The sequence below is a fragment of the Leuciscus leuciscus genome (assembly GCF_965113295.1).
Source record: "Leuciscus leuciscus genome assembly, contig: HAP1_SCAFFOLD_351, whole genome shotgun sequence".
NCBI classification, from domain to species: domain Eukaryota; kingdom Metazoa; phylum Chordata; class Actinopteri; order Cypriniformes; family Leuciscidae; genus Leuciscus; species Leuciscus leuciscus.
This window is the reverse complement of record NW_028118387.1, coordinates 40,001-59,955: the sequence shown is the minus strand read 5'-3', so window position 1 is coordinate 59,955 and position 19,955 is coordinate 40,001. Positions and strand designations below refer to the sequence as shown.

The 19,955-nt window shown below is 45.3% G+C and overlaps 1 protein-coding gene across 2 annotated transcripts in view; it reads right to left on the bottom strand.

Annotated features, from left to right (window-relative positions):
* Nucleotides 1-1,605: 1,605 nt before the first annotated feature.
* LOC309491553 (heterogeneous nuclear ribonucleoprotein R-like) overlaps nt 1,606-19,955 on the bottom strand; it is a 23,242-nt gene continuing 4,892 nt past the window's right edge. For both annotated transcript variants that reach the window (XM_082190614.1, XM_082190613.1), the window contains exons 3-11: nt 19,682-19,800; nt 19,291-19,398; nt 10,455-10,568; nt 10,135-10,311; nt 9,656-9,791; nt 8,396-8,601; nt 5,885-6,034; nt 4,765-4,886; nt 1,606-3,442 (exon numbers count right to left, since the gene is read on the bottom strand). In XM_082190614.1, coding sequence (XP_082046740.1) covers nt 2,839-3,442; nt 4,765-4,886; nt 5,885-6,034; nt 8,396-8,601; nt 9,656-9,791; nt 10,135-10,311; nt 10,455-10,568; nt 19,291-19,398; nt 19,682-19,800 — 1,736 coding nt within the window. In that variant the 3' untranslated portion in view covers nt 1,606-2,838. The remainder of the gene's footprint in view (nt 3,443-4,764; nt 4,887-5,884; nt 6,035-8,395; nt 8,602-9,655; nt 9,792-10,134; nt 10,312-10,454; nt 10,569-19,290; nt 19,399-19,681; nt 19,801-19,955) is intronic.

The following is a 19,955-nucleotide window of genomic DNA, read 5'->3' as shown; positions in this document are numbered from 1 at the left end:
GACAGCAGCTGAGAAGCCCCGTGGTGAGAAGCCCTGTGGTGAGGAGCAGAGAGTTCCTCAGAGTTGGAGTAAATCACTCCGCAGAAGTAGCAGTGCTTCACCTTATGAGAATATAGTTCCCAGTATGTATACGGTAAGAAGATGGCTGTGTGTCATGTGACCTTGTTATTCGTACACGTTGTGATTATACACATCACAACATGTAAAAAAGGAAAATGTTGGCTTTATTTTGTCACTTATTGGGAGCAGTATGCTAGCTGTAGCCATTTACCTCCAGTCTTTGTGCTAAGCTAGGCTAGCGGTGGGTGCGTCAGACAGAGTTACAGAGATGAGAAGGGTGTGTGTGGACTTATCTAACTCTGGGGGATACGGGGAATAAGATAAAGTTCCAAAAAGTCGGCGTGTTCCTTTAAGACCAATTTATACTGTAGCCGTGTCGTAGGTTGTGTATAGCACACACCAGAGTCCGCACCCGCCCGTACCCGCAGTGCTTCAAACCGCATCCGACCCGTTATCCGTCAACAGCACTAATTAAAATCCGCACCCGACCCGCTTAAAATAGAACCGACACCCGACCCGCACCCGAAATAAAATCAGTTTAGCCAATCACATTATAGACACAATTACAAAAATGTTTATTGCCAGGTCATACAGAAGTTATAACAACAATTAACACAAGGACAACTTCAGCCGAAACTGTCAAAAGGCCGATACATGAAGAACTAACATTACCACAAAACTGAGTAGCCTAACAGACGCGGCTACAACACTTTATCTGCCACGCAATATCGTCTAGCCTACATCTGACAATTTTGGGTTCAAACACGCGCTGCACACCACACATACTGAACAGTGTTAAATATGAAAAATACTGTTCGCTAGAACTGCTTTGTTACCACAGTTTCTGCGTGCTTCCTCAGCGATGAAGTTCCACATGTGCGGCTATCCAACACGAAAATGCAGCAAAGCCTTTCACAATATTGTTTTCTTCAGATAACTCCAAATTTCTCCCACACACTGGACTTGATTTTTGATGACGTATTGTCGACAACTTTACAATCTCCACTAGCTATTCTTTTCTTCAACTCAGCATCCATCTCGACGACTGCAAGCAGATCGCGCGCGCGGTTATGATGAATTTTTTAAAGTGAAAGTAGCCTAGGTAACGTTATAGATCCTGGGAGGGCGTGGCGCGTGGGCACAAATAAACTGATGTGGATTTTAAATTATTTTATCAACTTGAAATACAGGCATATTTTTGTAGATGTGTTCCTAAAAATATGCATATATCTTTACGTTTGCATGTGATTGTTTTAAACCCGTGTTTCCCCCGTGTCCGACCTGACCCGCACCCGACACAGTTGGATATTTTTCACCCGTTTGAGCAAAATTTGCGGGTCACCCGAACCCGTGCAGGACTCTAGCACACGCACTTTCTCTAACACTCTCTCTCTCTCACACACACACTCTTTCTCAAACACTGTTACACACACACACACACTCTCTCTCTCACGCTTTCTCAAACACACACACAGAGAGAGAGAGAGAGAGAAGACTCTCATATGAAGTATTCTCTCTCTCATCATTATGACACAGGACTCAGAGTTTCCGGAAACAGTGGAAGTTGCTTGATTGAGTTTTATTGAAACCGAACAAACAAAAAATAAAAGTTATAAATACAAACATCAGACCAGCGGCCGTGGCTCTTAAGGTCAGCCAGACCTAAACCCTCACCAGCAAATCCCAAATGGAAAAAAACATCTGAAGTTATAATATCAGTATATCAGTTTTTAAAAAACACAATTCAACTACTTCTAGAAATGCTAAACAGACATTAAACAGCAAATCCTGCTACAAAACTCTTTCCTTCTCGTGGATTCTTTTCTCCACTTCTGCAAAAAACAACGGGGGGAAAATAACCGAAACGCTGAAACGAAGCTCTAGTCTACAGCCGTTATGTACACGCGAGTCCCTAAGCCACTAGCACTGAGAGAGAGAGAGAGAGACGAGAACGAGGACAACACTTTCTGGAAGGCCATTTCATGATTCAAACGTCCTCGCACACGGAAGTATCAGTGTCTTCTTTAAAATGTTCATTGTGGAGTTTAAAACGAGGAAGATGTGGGAATAAAAGTGGTCAGTGAGGGCCACGCACAGGATCTACAGGGCTATTGGAGGATAGAAAAGTCAAACAAACACTGCTGGCCAATCACCATCTTGATTCTCAGGAGGGGGCGGGAGTAGCGCTGGCTAAACTAGCGACTTTGCTACCGAGTCGGTACTGAAATTTTAAAAAGGTGAGGCTTTGAGCGGAATCGTAAACGCCTCTGATTGGCTGTTGTGTTCACGAGCTCATCAGATGTGACTGTGATTGGCCACAATGATCAGCGCTTCAAAAACATGTAAATATACATCAGTGAGGCTCTTCAGGGAGCGCTAACACACACACACACGCGAGCATTGGAGTGTTTTGAAAGCAGGAGCGCTATAAAATTATAATGAATTATAATCAAATTATAAGAAATTTTTACAAAATACACATATCGACCAAAAAAAAGGTAAAGAAAGAAAAGACCTTATAATTTGATTATAATTCATTATACTCTCACAACACTCAAACGCGTTAGCGCTCGCTGAAGAGCCTCACTGATGTATATTTACATGTTTATGAAGCGCTGATCATTGTAGCCAATCACAGTCACAACTGATGAGCTCGTGAACAACAGCCAATCAGAGGCGTTTACGATTCCGCTCAAAGCCTCACCTTTTTAAAATTTCAGTACCGACTCGGTAGCGAAGTCGCTAGTTTAGCTAGCGCTAGGTGTGAGGGTTCCGCCTCTACTTCCACTGCTGGCCGTAGGAGTCCTGAGAGAACTCGAGCGTGTCGTTGCTGTAGCCGTAGCTGGAGGCGTAGTCGGAGCCCTGCTGCAAGGGCTGCTGGGCGATGGGTTGCGAGCCCCAGTTCTGCTGGTTCGTCTGGCGCCGTTTCGAGTCCGGCTGGTTGAACACGTCGGCCTTGCGTTTCCCGCCAACGTTCCCGCCGCGGTTTCCTCGCGCGCCTCTGGTGCCGCGACCCCTGGGCGGCTGGAAGGGCCCGCCACGCCCCCCGCGTCCACGCCCCACCCCCATCGGGGCCCCGCCCCTCGGAGCATACCCACCCCTGCCGCGGGTGGGCGGAGCCGCACGGGCTCTGGGAGGGGGCGGAGCTCCACGGCTGCCGCGACTGCCCCGCCCCCTCATGGTGTAGCCGTCGTCGTAGCCGTAGTAGGGGTCGTCGTAGCCGCCCCGGTAGTCGTGGTAATCGTAACCGTAGTAGTCGTCGTAGTACTCCTCGTAGCCGTAGTAATCGGGCGGGTAAGAGTATCCGCCGCGCGCGCCACGTCCGCGCCCACGCCCTGGAGGCGGCATGCGGGGGGGAGGGTAGTAGTAGTAGTCGTCATACCTGGAAACACACACACACACACACACCGTTGAGACAAAACAGACACAGTTGAATATTCTGAAGACAAATGTCAAACCTCACTAAACCTCCTTTTAGGGACGTTCTCATTTGTAAAAACAGAATAAAAATAGTTTAGGTCACACTTTACAGTAAGGTCAGCAGGAAACAGACACAGCTGAATATTCTCAAGACAAAATTCTACCCATAGACTGTAAATAAATGTGTGTAGTGTGTGTGACGTCACTCAGTGTTTCTGAAGAGCGTTTTTGAAGCCCAAAGTGGGCGGAGCCGGCCGTCGCCATCTTGGCTGCGCGTCACTCCCGGATAAACGGCAATGTGCAGCGAGGCGGATTAGCTGAGGTGACGTGACGCAAACAGACAGCAGACAAACGGCTAGTAGTGACATCAGCGGAAATCCACCTGTCACTCAAGTGGCCACGCCCTTAATTATGCAGAACTTTAAGGCTTAATGTAATTTAAACGGACGAGTCGTCATAAAGGGCAAAATTAGCTTTATAGACCAAAACCACTTTTTGCATAAGCAGAAGTGAAGTACGTGTGCGTGAGACCCGGTGTTTCTGCTGGTCTGTCGGGCAGAAGTGTGTGTGTGTGTGTGTGTGTGTGTGTGCGTGCGTGTCTGTGTCAGTCTCACCCGGTGTTTCTGCTGGTCTGTCGGGCAGAAGTGTGTGTGTGTGTGTGTGTGTGTGCGTGCGTGTCTGTGTCAGTCTCACCCGGTGTTTCTGCTGGTCTGTCGGGCAGAAGTGTGTGTGTGTGTGTGCGCGTGCGTGTCAGTCTCACCCGGTGTTTCTGCTGGTCTGTCGGGCAGAAGTGTGTGTGTGTGTGTGTGTCAGTCAGTCTCACCCGGTGTTTCTGCTGGTCTGTCGGGCAGAAGTGTGTGTGTGTGCGTGTCTGTGTCAGTCTCACCCGGTGTTTCTGCTGGTCTGTCGGGCAGAAGTGTGTGTGTGTGTGTGCGCGTGCGTGTCAGTCTCACCCGGTGTTTCTGCTGGTCTGTCGGGCAGAAGTGTGTGTGTGTGTGTGCGCGTGCGTGTCAGTCTTACCCGGTGTTTCTGCTGGTCTGTCGGGCAGAAGTGTGTGTGTGTGTGTGTGTCAGTCAGTCTCACCCGGTGTTTCTGCTGGTCTGTCGGGCAGAAGTGTGTGTGTGTGCGTGTCTGTGTCAGTCTCACCCGGTGTTTCTGCTGGTCTGTCGGGCAGAAGTGTGTGTGTGTGTGTGTGTGTGTGTGCGTGTCAGTCTCACCCGGTGTTTCTGCTGGTCTGTCGGGCAGAAGTGTGTGTGTGTGTGTGTGTGTGCGTGTCAGTCTCACCCGGTGTTTCTGCTGGTCTGTCGGGCAGCTTGTCTCTCTTTCCTCTTCTTATCTGGAGGCTTGGCCAACACTATCTCGATCTCCTCACCGCCCAGCTCTTTACCGTTCATCTCCTGCATCGCCTGTGCACACACACACAAACACACACACACACACACGCTCAGACAGGAGCACCAGTGCAGAATAACACATTTGCTGAATGAACTCTAGTTTTCTGATGTAACTGATGGAGAAGCAGTGGCTGATGAAGATCTGATTATTGTTTATTACGAGCTGATGACACACAGATCTACTCACGCTGCGGAAACACTGACATCACAACTCATAACTCAAGCCTAAACTAAAATTAACCAAATTTTGTTAACTTAACTCAAATTTATGATAAATTATATATTTATATATATATATATATAAAAATGTATCTCCTTTGTTTATGATTTAGAATTAAGAATTTAGACAAATCTATAACCCTGTTATTTGAGTTAACAATTTGGTTTATTTACTTTTGTTTGTTTGTTTAATTAATACAATAAGTACAATAAAACGTCTGGTATTATTTTTATTTTTTTTGTGTGGAAACAGTGTTTAATTGTATAATTTAGTTAATTCTGTGTTTATGGTGTTGATGTGTGCTGTGTTTAAAGCATTAATGTGACTGTATCTGTGCCACCAGTGTCAAAGACAGGTTTCCACTATGACCAGCAGAATGAGCAATAGGCCTTTATCGCATCACAGCAGAAAGCCGGAAGTAGCTGAGGCAGTGTACTGTGTCTTCCGGGTGTAGCGTTCAACATGGCTGCCTGTTAGCGCTGTACAGCCACTGTAGACTAGCCTGGATGCTGAGGGGGAAGCGGATTCCAAAAATGATTGAAAACACTCGACTCAACTCAACTCAACTCAACTCAACTCAACTCAACTCAACTCAACTCAACTCAACTCAACTCAACTCAACTCAACTCTTAATAGCCAGTGCAGGAATAATGAAATTGTTGGGCATGATTGGGCATGTTTGGTCACAGGGCTGCATGTTCAATGGAAGATTAAAGCTCATATAATACTCAGTATGACGATCAACACTTCCACTTGATGAATGCCAGTACAAGTGCAGTGTGGGTCGTACCTGGACGGCAGCGTCGCGCTCCTCGAAGTGGACGAAGGCGTAGTCCTTCAGCTTCTTCACGCGCTCCAGTTTCCCGAACTGAGAGAAGGTTTTCTCCAGCAGCTCCTCAGTCACCGGCGTGGCCAGCTTACGCACAAACAACACCTTCACCTGATGGACAGATCATCGTTACACTTACCATCATCATTCACACACACTCACAGCAACACTAGGGTTGGGTATCGTTTTTTTTTTTTTTTTATACTTTTAAAACGGTACCGGTGCCTAAACCGATACTAAAAATAAAAGCCTCAAACCGATGGTGAGTGACATTAAAGATCGTTTTTTATTGAAAAAAAATTAAATCAAAAATTCTTAAAGGTGCCCTAGAATGTAAAATTGAATTTATCTTGGCATAGTTAAATAACAAGAGTTCAGTACATGGACATGACATAAAGTGAGTCTCAAACACCATAGTTTTCTCTTTCTTATTTAAATCTCGTTTTTGAAAAACACCCCTGAAAAACAGGCGAATCTCCACATAACACCAACTGTGACGCAACAGTCGGGATCATTAATATGTACGCCTCCAAAAATTTGCATATGCCAGCCCATGTTCAGTGCCAGGCGAAACTGCGCAGCCGAATCATCAGAAGTTCTGCAGGTGAAGAAACAAGCAGGAGGAGGATCATTGGGAAAATGGCAGATCTATCTCTAATCTATCTATCTATAATCGGATACCGCTACAGTTTAATTCGAAGTTGTTAGTTTGCTCTGCCCATTTCACCACGGACTGTTTTTCTAACCTGGAACAATATCAAGCAGCCAGGCTTCTCTCGGCGTCTCAAACGGACGAAGGGGGCGATTTCAACTAACGTTATATTCCCGCAAGCGGTAAGTAGTGATTTTATTAACGATAATTTACACTGTGTTATTTAGATCCAGCGCGATATTGTTTTTTCCTCGAGAGACATCGTGGCTTGCAAACGAGCGAACGAAGCATGGCAGTTGCTCAGTGTTTGGATGTACAAATGAACACAAAAATATTTGTTTAGCTCCTTCATCCGAGCCTCTGGAGAACCAGTGGGTTATGTGAATGTCTGATGCGTAATTGTTCAAGTTCAGACAGATAATCTTTCTCTCAAAGTCGTTCAACACTGTTTATGCATCAGTAAATCGCGTTGCAGTGATAAGATCTTCATTCACACGATCAACAGGCTGTCATCTGCTCAGTGCTCATCACTGCAACCTTTTATGTGATGGGAATAGATCTAAATACTTAAAAAACTTCTCATGATTCGTTAATCCCGATAGCTGTAATAGTAAAAACGTATAAAAGCTGTAATAGTAAAAGTTTTCCAGATAGCTCGAATGCCAGATTTCATATGCAAGCATGTCAGCCAATCACAGCAGTGGGCAACAACACTGAAGTCTCACAGCAGACACGCCCCTTCAAACAGAGCGTTCAAATCAGGGGATGAAATCAGGCTAGGAAATATGCCTTTTATTTCTAAATTATAACAACTTTTGATCTAAAAAACATACTAACATTATAAGGGCACCCCTGGAAACATTCTAAAATAATAAAATAATCCATTCTAGGGCACCTTTAAAATTTAATACATTAAGTCAAGTCAAGTCAAGTTTATTTGTATAGCGCTTTTCACAATACAGATTGCATCAAAGCAGCTTCACAGTATTAAATTACAAAAACATTACAATTGTTTGAGTAAATAAGTAAGTGATAATGTAGAGCGAGGCGGTGTTATGGCGAATACACCCCCGACAGGCTGATCAGGACCCCGACGTGAAGCGGACTCAACCTGTTCTTCATATCCATCATGAAGACACGTTCACGACAGCCACCGTTTAAAAGTTATATTTAAAAAACGAGAAGAAGTACAATTATGTTCTAAAACATTATCATTATAAAAACTGCCTTATGTGCAATTAATAGTTAATGTACAAGAGAGATAGTCTTCAGACTGGCACGTACTGAACCTGAGGTATAAATGATGGGATCGGATAGAGACTGGAGCTGAACCGCCAGCATGGTCTCACGAGATTAGTGTCAAAGCCCAAACATCATCTCACTGAGAGCTCATTTACTGAGATATTAGGCTCTGATTGTGAACACAAGTTGTTTAGATTTATGGCTTTGATTTTCTCACATTTTTAGAGTAAATTTTGATTTTGAAAATATACATTTCATATAAAAATTTAAAATAGTATTTTTGCGCATTTTTCATAACAATAAACGTAAAACTCTGTTACTTTAAGTTCACTTTTTAAACTTGTTCCACTTCTCCATTACACCCCCCGCACATAAACCTTCCAGCTGGGGATAAAGCTGCACTTTACATACTGCCACTTCATTTGAGTGTGTTTGTTTTACTGAGATTCATTCACAGAATTTCGTTGCACTATATATATATATATAATGACAATAAATTAAAAAAAGTTCAAGTTGAAGTAAATAAGCTGTAGTATAAAGCCATCAGCAGTAGTGTAGTGTGTGTGTGTGTGTCTGACCTTGGCCATGACCTCGGGGTCGGGCTCAGCGACGGGGTCGGCCCACTCCACGGTCACTGGGTTCCCCCACACCTTCACCTTCCCGCTCATGAGCCGGCGCCGGGCCTGGGCCGCAGACTTATGGTCCTCGTACTCCAGAAAACAGAAGCCGCGGTTCTTCTTCTTATCGTCCGGCTGCGTGTAGAGGATCACCTCCTGCAGGCCCTCTGCGCGCACACACACACACACACACACACACACACACACACACACACACACATTACATCACAGTACATGTGTTCAGTTAGCAGACGCTCTTATCTAAAGCGATGTACAAATGAGAGCAATAGAAGCAGTTCAACTAACAATAGGACAACATTATGCAAGTGCTGTGACCCCTCCCAGTTTAATCTAACGCAGTACATGTGTGTGTGTATATATAGATATAGATATATACACACACAAGGTCTCAGGACACTAATGTTGTCACAATACAAAAATGATGACTTTGATACGATACCACAGTAAAATACCTCGATAGCGATACTCAGTTGAAACTACGGATAACTAAAATAGAACTTAGAATTCATTTTGATAAATTAACAAAGCTAAAAGCTTGTGTGAGCATGTGATGCTCCTGTCCTGCTTCTTGACCATTCCCTCCACTTTACATCAACCATGTTATGATTGGCCAAGCTCTCCCACTTCTGAACAGATTGCGATGACCAAAATCTCATTTTCAATGATACGAGTCATTCATATTTGTAAACGTAATTTTATAATTACAGTACAGAGATTTTATAATTTTTTTAATCTTTGTTATTAAAAATAAGCAAAATTACAAACAATATGACAAATACTATAAGAGAAAAATAAAGAAAACGTTTGCGTTCACTAAAGACTCGTTTACGTGAACACTCGCAGGACCTGCATTTTTAAAGTTTTGACTATTCAAACCTAAACATCCGCGGAAGAGAAACGTCCCACGCTTTATACTCTCATGCAAGCAAGTTTATTTGTTGCTTTGTCGAGCGCTGCGCATATATATTTTATGATTCGGTTTTTGTTGTTTAGTGAATTTAAATAGTAGAAGCAGAACTCTACACATACACACACACACACACACACACACAGACTCCATCGATGCTGTCACTCTTAAAGTACTGGTACTAATAAAATGTAATATCGTATTGATTTTAATAGCAGGGTATCGCGATGCCATTCTAGTGCCGGTATATGATGTAACAAACACACACACACGCACACGCTTCAGGAACACACCGGTGACTTTGCCGAAGTCCTCCAGGATACTCTCCCGGGTCTTGTTCTTGGGAATGGACCCGACGAACAGACGGTTATTGGCCACAGAGATGCAGACGCCCAGGTACTTCCCAGAGCGGATCTCGTAGTTATCACACTGATGGGGAACACACACACACAGAGACACACACTGTAAAGCCTCGACTGATTATATATGCATGTCATCCAGCAATAATCGGTGATGTTGATTGCGTTAAATGTGCAAGCCTGTCGTGAGCATGTTGTGTTGAATATTATACAAGTACATGAACAGTGTTATTTAATAATATCATCACTATTGTCTTGAGCTGCTTGACAGCAGAGTTAGCCTCTCTAATGATGGTTTGAATCATGGATTGTGTTATTCTCCTGTTGATGACTGTGAAGCTGCTGTGAAACGATCTGTACTGTAGAATGTTTCTGGACCGTATAGCGCTGTGAAGTGACACATGAACGCGCACCAGTTTGACAGCTTCCTGCGCGGCGTCTTTGCTGCAGAACGTGATGAAGGCGTAGCCGCGGTTCTGCCCGGTGAGCGGATCCATCATGAGCCTCAGATCCCAGATCGCACCGGCCTTCTCAAACAGCGGAACCAGCTCGTCCTCGTACAGGTCACGCGGGATCTTACCCACAAACACCTGCGGGAACACACACACACACACACACACACACACACACAGGTCAGCTCGAGTGCTCAGCACAGACAGAAGCAATGGTGTTGTGTGTGTGTGTGTGTGTGTGTGTGTGTGTCTGTGCGTGTGCGTGCGTGTGAGAATGAGACCTCGGTGCCGATGCCGGGCTGTGGGCCGGAGAAAACTTCATCTGGTGGCGGGCCGCCGTACTTCCGCTGACCCGTGGTGACGTCCAGTGTGTATCCGGTCCGGTCCAGCAGAGCCTGCAGGGAGAGAACATGGGTCAGAACACAAGAACACGAAAACATGGGTCAGAACACGAGAACACAAAAACACGGGTCAGAACACGAGCACACGGGTCAGAACACGAGCACACGGGTCAGAACACGAGCACACGGGTCAGAACACGAGCACACGGGTCAGAACACGAGAACACAAAAACACAGGTCAGAACACGAGCACACGGGTCAGAACACGAGAACACAAAAACACAGGTCAGAACACGAGCACACGGGTCAGAACACGAGCACACGGGTCAGAATCCCAGAACACGGGTCAGAACACGAGAACGAACACGGGCCAGAACACGAGAACGAACACTGTTCAAAACACGAGAACGAACAGGGGTCAGAACACGAGAACGAACACGAGAACGAACACGAGAACGAACACGAGAACGAACACGAGAACGAACACGAGAACGAACACGGGTCAGAACACGAGAACGAACACGGGTCAGTCAGAACACGGGGATTGATTGAAACACTCAGTCTGTGTGATGAGGGACGGCTCTATAGTGCCTCCTGACATTAGGGGTCTAAAAATACACCGGTCACACGTCTAGCAATACTACGCAACAAACAAAAGCCTAGCGATACGATGCAGATCAGAAGTCTAGCGATACGACGCACCAATCAAACGTCTAGCTATACGATGCAGATCAGACGTCTAGCGATACGATGCAGATCTAGCGATACGATAGGATGCAGATCTAGCGATCCGATGCAGATCAGACGTCCAGCGATCCGATGCAGATCAGACGTCCAGCGATCCGATGCAGATCAGACGTCCAGCGATCCGATGCAGATCAGACGTCCAGCGATCCGATGCAGATCAGACGTCCAGCGATACGATGCAGATCTAGCGATACGATGCAGATCAGACGTCTAGCGATACGATGCAGATCAGACGTCCAGCGATACGATGCAGATCAGACGTCTAGCGATCCGATACGATGCAGATCTAGCGATACGATGCAGATCAGACGTCCAGCGATCCGATGCAGATCAGACGTCCAGCGATCCGATGCAGATCAGACGTCCAGCGATACGATGCAGATCTAGCGATACGATGCAGATCAGACGTCTAGCGATACGATGCAGATCAGACGTCTAGCGATACGATGCAGATCAGACGTCCAGCGATACGATGCAGATCAGACGTCCAGCGATACGATGCAGATCAGACGTCCAGCGATACGATGCAGATCAGACGTCCAGCGATACGATGCAGATCAGACGTCCAGCGATACGATGCAGATCAGACGTCCAGCGATACGATGCAGATCAGACGTCTAGCAATACGATGCAGATCAGACGTCCAGCGATCCGATGCAGATCAGACGTCCAGCGATACGATGCAGATCTAGCGATACGATGCAGATCAGACGTCTAGCGATACGATGCAGATCAGACGTCCAGCGATCCGATGCAGATCAGACGTCCAGCGATCCGATGCAGATCTAGCGATACGATGCAGCTCAGACGTCCAGCGATACGATGCAGATCAGACGTCCAGCGATACGATGCAGATCAGACGTCCAGCGATACGATGCAGATCTAGCGATACGATGCAGATCAGATGTCCAGCGGTACGATGCAGATCAAACGTCTACCGATACGATGCAGATCAGACGTCCAGCGATACGATGCAGATCAGACGTCCAGCGATACGATGCAGATCAGACGTCCAGCGATACGATGCAGATCTAGCGATACGATGCAGATCAAACGTCTACCGATACGATGCAGATCTAGCGATACGATGCAGATCAGACGTCCAGCGGTACGATGCAGATCTAGCGATACGATGCAGATCAGACGTCCAGCGATACGATGCAGATCTAGCGATACGATGCAGATCAGACGTCCAGCGGTACGATGCAGATCAGACGTCTACCGATATGATGCAGATCAGATGTTCAGCGATACGATGCAGATCTAGCGATACGATACAGATCAGACGTCCAGCGGTACGATGCAGATCAGACGTCTACCGATATGATGCAGATCAGACGTCCAGCGATACGATGCAGATCTAGCGATATGATGCAGATCAGACGTCCAGCGATACGATGCAGATCTAGCGATACGATGCAGATCAGACGTCCAGCGGTACGATGCAGATCAGACCAGGGTTCTTGCAGGTTTCAGCAAGTCAAATTTAAGACCTTTTTAAGACATTTTACGACCATAAAGTTTGAAATTTAAGACCTACCAAAAAAAAATTTCAAATCAAAGAATTCATTTTATTTCAATGAATTAAGTAATTGAAAAAACATTAATTTAATTTACAGATAAAACGATTAGTAACCTTCCACACCCAACAACGTGTGTCAAATTGTACTATGCATATTATACTGTAAAAAACACATAATTAGTTGATTTTAGTTGATCATAGTTGATCATAACTAGAGATGAAATGGCATGAACATTTCATTTCAATGATTATAGTGACAAAAATGACCACGGTGATAACAGAATCCTGTTCAAAAAGTACTAATACTACACAATGTCGAAAACCAGCAAATAACAAATAAAATTAGCATCAATATGCACTTTTTGTTTACATAAACATTAAAATAATACCATTAAAAATGATAGCCACATTTTAAAAGTGTCTTGCAACATGTTATATACTAACATGTATAAGTTCAAATAAAGTTTAGACAAAAAAGTTGTTTTTATAAAGATAAACCTCACATATTTCAGACTTTAAATAATTTTTTTATAAAAAGATAAATTACTGACATTTACAATGCACTTTAGCTTATCTTTTATTATTAATAGTAAAATTCGGTCGGATTTTCCCGTGGCGTCTGTCGTTGCAATGCAACCATGCACTGCGCTCTCCACAATGCAGGCATGAAAACAGGTCAGGGGTAAAAAAGGTGAGAAGGATGCGGCAGCAAAAAATCCAATCCAATCAACTTATATATATATATAGTGCTTTTTAAACGTTAAATTCATCAATCTGGTGCAAATTATACAAAGAAAAATTATTTTAGTTACAGTGTCTGTCTACATTACTACTACATAATAATAGTTACAATATTAATCCCATGATAGTAATGCAACAACAAATGCACTGAAAAATAAAGGAAACTTTCATAATTAGTTTTGTACTAATTTCTATACTTGAAAGAGTATATTTCTATACTTCACATTAAAGGTGTGATTGGGCTAGCCCAGTGTCAATCAAGAAAAGAACCAAATGGGCCGCTGATGTACGTGTTAAATGGGGTGTCAGAAAAAAAAAAACTAACGCTGACTTTTTATTGACCAATGCATTACACACTAATTACGCACTAACCCAGCGCCGCCAATTAAGCAAAACAAAACGAATGGGCCGCCGATGTACCAGTTTTATGGGCCGTTAAGACAAAAAACGAAACAAAAAAGTATGAGATGTATCGGCCCAAAAAGCACGTCGGCCCACCGGGAATCTCCCGGTAGTCCCGATGGCATTAGCCTACATGCCTGGACACAAAACAAAATCCTACCTGTGGCCTTTCACCATCCACTTATTTAGCTGCTGTTGCATCAATTGACATGCCATCTCCTTTTCTCTCTTTCTTTTTCTATGTTTAGCCCCCGACAGCTTTTTTGCATTATCCATCTTTTTCGACGACAACTCACTACTCGTTCCTGCTCGCTCAGCGCTCACGGCGCCCGCGCCCGCTCGCGATATTATCCCGCCCTCTTCTATGTCAAAATTAAAAATAATGACATTGGCAACATCGCTGTCTGTATCTGACAAGACAGTTAACATTGTAAGCTAACTTAACTCAGGCTTGCTTTCCGACGTGCGGCTCTTTGTTCGGCAGTGTGTCATCAGACTCGCGGTGTTAAAGACTTTGAAAACAATTCTGCCCTACTCCGACTCGGATTGGCTGTCAGGTTTCTGCATTAGGAATGATGATTGGTTTTTTAAAGCTGCTAAGTTTATGGTAACTATAGAGATATAGCGGGTAAATGCTGGCCACGACCACGACCCCCTCCCCTCCCACCCCATAAATATTTTCTCATCGGATCTGCACAAATCACGTAGGTGACCCATTTTGGTTTTAAAACGGCGAATTTCGCCGAAAGGTGAGAAGTTTTCATTCCTGTCAATGACAAAGAAGTTTTAGTGGCTAATGGATTTCCACCGGCGAGAAACGCTTGCTGTAGCTCTGCTACAAGATTCATTTACGGAGAAGAGAAAAAACACCCGTAGTGTTTGGGTGCACCCGCATCCTTCCAGTTGAGTGAGCTTTCAATGTTGTTACGGAAAGGGGCGAAGCTGATTGATTGGTTCTTGTCACATGACCTGCGGTGCGTTTGCGGCATTCTGAAGAGTTGAGATTTTTTTTATCTCGCTGCGCCTGGAAAAAAACGAGTGCGTCGCTTCAATTATGAGCGCGCGCGCGCCTACATTTGAACGAACTTGAGCGCGCAAAAGATGTGATATGTGAACAGCCTGTTGGCGAGACCTTTTTTAGACCTGACTAAATGAAATTTAAGACCACGGATCAAAATCTGGCTGTTTTTAAGACATTTTAAGGCCTTAAATTTAAAGTTCAGAATTTTAGACTTTTTAAGACCCCGCGGGAACCCTGTCAGACGTCTACCGATACGATGCAGATCAGACGTCCAGCGATACGATGCAGATCAGACGTTCAGCGATACGATGCAGATCAGACGTCCAGCGATACGATGCAGATCAGACGTCCAGCGATACGATGCAGATCAGACGTCCAGCGATACGATGCAGATCAGACGTCCAGCGATACGATGCAGATCAGACGTCCAGCGATACGATGCAGATCAGACGTCTAGCAATACGATGCAGATCAGACGTCCAACGATACGATGCAGATCAGACGTCCAACGATACGATGCAGATCAGACGTAGCGATACGATGCAGATCAGACGTCTAGCGATACAATGCAGATCTAGCGATACGATGCAGATCTAGCGATACGATGCAGATCAGTTGTCTAGCGATATGACGCAGATCAGTTGTCTAGCGATACGACGCAGATCAAAGGTCTAGCAATACGACGCAGATCAAAGGTCTAGTGATATGACGCAGATCAGACGTCTAGCGATACGATGCAGATCTAGCGATACGATGCAGATCAGACGTCTAGCGATATGACGCAGATCAGTTGTCTAGCGATATGACGCAGATCAGACGTCTAGCGATACGACGCAGATCAGACGTCCAGCGACACGACGCAACTCAGAAGTCTAGCGATATGACGGAGATCAGTTGTCTAACGATATGACGGAGATCAGTTGTCTAGCGATATGACGCAGATCAAACGTCTAGCGATACGACGCAGATCAAACGTCTAGCGATACGACGCAGATCAGACGTCCAGCGATACGACGCAGATCAGACGTCCAGCGATACGACGCAGATCAGACGTCTAGCGATACAATGCAGATCTAGCGATACGATGCAGATCTAGCGATACGATGCAGATCAGTTGTCTAGCGATATGACGCAGATCAGTTGTCTAGCGATACGACGCAGATCAAAGGTCTAGCAATACGACGCAGATCAAAGGTCTAGTGATATGACGCAGATCAGACGTCTAGCGATACGATGCAGATCTAGCGATACGATGCAGATCAGACGTCTAGCGATATGACGCAGATCAGACGTCTAGCGATACGACGCAGATCAGACGTCCAGCGACACGACGCAACTCAGAAGTCTAGCGATATGACGGAGATCAGTTGTCTAACGATATGACGCAGATCAGACGTCTAGCGATACGACGCAGATCAAACGTCTAGCGATACGACGCAGATCAAACGTCTAGCGATACGACGCAGATCAGACGTCCAGCGATACGACGCAGATCAGTTGTCTAGCGATATGACGCAGATCAGACGTCTAGCGATACGACGCAGATCAGACGTCCAGCGACCAGCGATACGACGCAACTCAGAAGTCTAGCGATATGACGCAGATCAAACGTCTAGCGATACGACGCAGATCAGACGTCTAGCGATACGACGCAGATCAAACGTCTAGCGATACGACGCAGATCAAACGTCTAGCGATACGACGCAGATCAAACGTCTAGCGATACGACGCAGATCAAACGTCTAGCGATACGACGCAGATCTAGCGATACGACGCAGATCAGACGTCTAGCGATACGATACAGATCAGACGTCTAGCGATACGATGCAGATTAGTTGTCTAGCAATACGATGCAGATCTAGCGATACAATGCAGATCAGTTGTCTAGCGATACGATGCAGATTAGTTGTCTAGCAATACGATGCAGATCTAGCGATACGATGCAGATCAGTTGTCTAGCGATACGATGCAGATCAGTTGTCTAGCGATACGATGCAGATCTAGCGATACGATACAGATCAGACGTCTAGCGATACGATGCAGATCTAGCGATACGATACAGATCAGACGTCTAGCGATACGATGCAGATCAGACGTCTAGCGATACGATGCAGATCTAGCGATACGATACAGATCAGACGTCTAGCGATACGACGCAGATCAGACGTCTAGCGATACGACGCAGATCAGTTGTCTAGCGATACGACGCAGATCAGACGTCTAGCGATACGACGCAGATCAGACGTCTAGCGATACGATGCAGATCAGACGTCTAGCGATACGATGCAGATCTAGCGATACGATACAGATCAGACGTCTAGCGATACGATGCAGATCAGACGTCTAGCGATACGATGCAGATCAGCCGTCTAGCGATACGATGCAGATCAGCCGTCTAGCGATACGATGCAGATCTAGCGATACGATACAGATCAGACGTCTAGCGATACGATGCAGATCAGACATCTAGCGATACGATGCAGATCTAGTGATACGATACAGATCAGACGTCTAGCGATACGATGCAGATCAGACGTCTAGCGATACGATGCAGATCAGTTGTCTAGCGATACGATGCAGATTAGTTGTCTAGCGATACGATGCAGATCTAGCGATACGATACAGATCAGACGTCTAGCGATACGATGCAGATCTAGCGATACGATACAGATCAGACGTCTAGCGATACGATACAGATCAGACGTCTAGCGATACGATGCAGATCAGACGTCTAGCGATACAATACAGATCAGACGTCTAGCGATACGATGCAGATCAGACGTCTAGCGATACGATACAGATCAGACGTCTAGCGATACGATGCAGATCAGACGTCTAGCGATACGATGCAGATCTAGCGATACGATGCAGATCAGACGTCTAGCGATACGATGCAGATCTAGCGATACGATGCAGATCTAGCGATACGATGCAGATCAGACGTCTAGCGATACGATGCAGATCAGACGTCTAGCGATACGATGCAGATCTAGCGATACGATACAGATCAGACGTCTAGCGATACGATGCAGATTAGTTGTCTAGCGATACGATGCAGATCTAGCGATACGATGCAGATCTAGCGATACGATGCAGATCAGTTGTCTAGCGATACGATGCAGATTAGTTGTCTAGCGATACGATGCAGATCTAGCGATACGATGCAGATCAGTTGTCTAGCGATACGATGCAGATTAGTTGTCTAGCGATACGATGCAGATCTAGCGATACGATACAGATCAGACGTCTAGCGATACGATGCAGATCTAGCGATACGATACAGATCAGACGTCTAGCGATACGATGCAGATCAGACGTCTAGCGATACGATGCAGATCTAGCGATACGATACAGATCAGACGTCTAGCGATACGATGCAGATCTAGCGATACGATACAGATCAGACGTCTAGCGATACGATACAGATCAGACGTCTAGCGATACGATGCAGATCAGACGTCTAGCGATACGATACAGATCAGACGTCTAGCGATACGATGCAGATCAGACGTCTAGCGATACGATGCAGATCAGACGTCTAGCGATACGATGCAGATCAGACGTCTTGCGATACGATGCAGATCAGACGTCTAGCGATACGATGCAGATCAGACGTCTAGCGATACTATGAGCGCACATTTTTGTTTACTTATTTCGTTTTGGATCATTTAAACGAACTTAATAAACCTGTGATATCTTCTTCGGGGCGTAAAAGGAAAATAAAAGTTGAAACTTCTTCAGGTAACCTTGCTAAAGCAGCTCGCTAGTGTTGAGGGAACAGCCCCCTGTACTGAGTCTAATCACAACAACAGTTAGTCAGGCGTCTCTGTCAGCGGAGGAGATTAGCGTTACAAAGATTAACCAAGGGTTTTATTACGCATCATAGCAATTACTTGGTTTTGTTTGACTCTGAAACACGAAATGTGGAGTTATCTGCTTTTGCCACACAAAAAACTTAATATATAAGAAAAACATACTTTCAATGTACTTTTTTTTTTAAAGTTATTATTACTTTATCAAAACACCCTCAGCTGCAGTTTGATTGATCCTGCAAATGAACTCTTCTGCTGTGAATGTCCCAAATGGGAGAGGGAGTGCAGTTTTCAAAGAGCTTAGTTAAACGTTTAGGTTATATATTTTGGTTGCATTTGAGAGTTAATAAAAATGTAACTGGTTGTGTAAACTTGGCACATAATAGCTAAATATTGATAAATCAACCGATATAGCCCTGAATCGAATCGCAGAATGTGTGTAGGCATCCGCAAGTGTGGTCTCGCTGGCGGAGAGCACGGATATCATGCCGTATGGTGATGAACTGACGTACACCCCGTATGATGCGGTACCTTTATCTTGGTCTCGTCTGGGCCTTTCGTCGACTCCTGCACTTTATTGCCCTGCTTCTCCCGCTGCCGGTACGTCTTCATCACGCCACACAGGAACGCACTCTTATTCTGCAGGCAGTGTGAGGGAAGGTTAGTTCACCCAAACATTTACATTAGCCCATGATTTACTCATCCTCAACTCATCATAGGTGTATATGACTTTCTTCTTTCAGACGAATATAATCAGAGTTATATTAAAAAATGTTGTGGCTCTTCCAAGCTTTATAATGGGGGTCAATGGGTATATATTTTTTTGGAAGTCCATAAAAGAAGTCCATCTATCCATGATAAAAGTGCATTTAGTGTGTTTGTTTACCTGCACAGGTGTGTGTGTGTTGGAGTGTTAGTTCACCTGCACATGTGAGAGGTCCGACTCCTTGAACTGCTGCAGAACCGACAGCGCTCCCTCCTCATTAAATTCCCTCAGGGCATCCAGCGCTCGCTCGTCCAGATCTGCGTACGCCACCAGCCCTGCACACGCACACACACACACACACACACACACCGCATCAGACACGCTCGAACCCATCACACACACCGCATCAGACACGGTCAAACCCATCACACACACATCACCAGCCCTGCACACACACACCGCATCAGACACGCTCGAACCCATCACACAC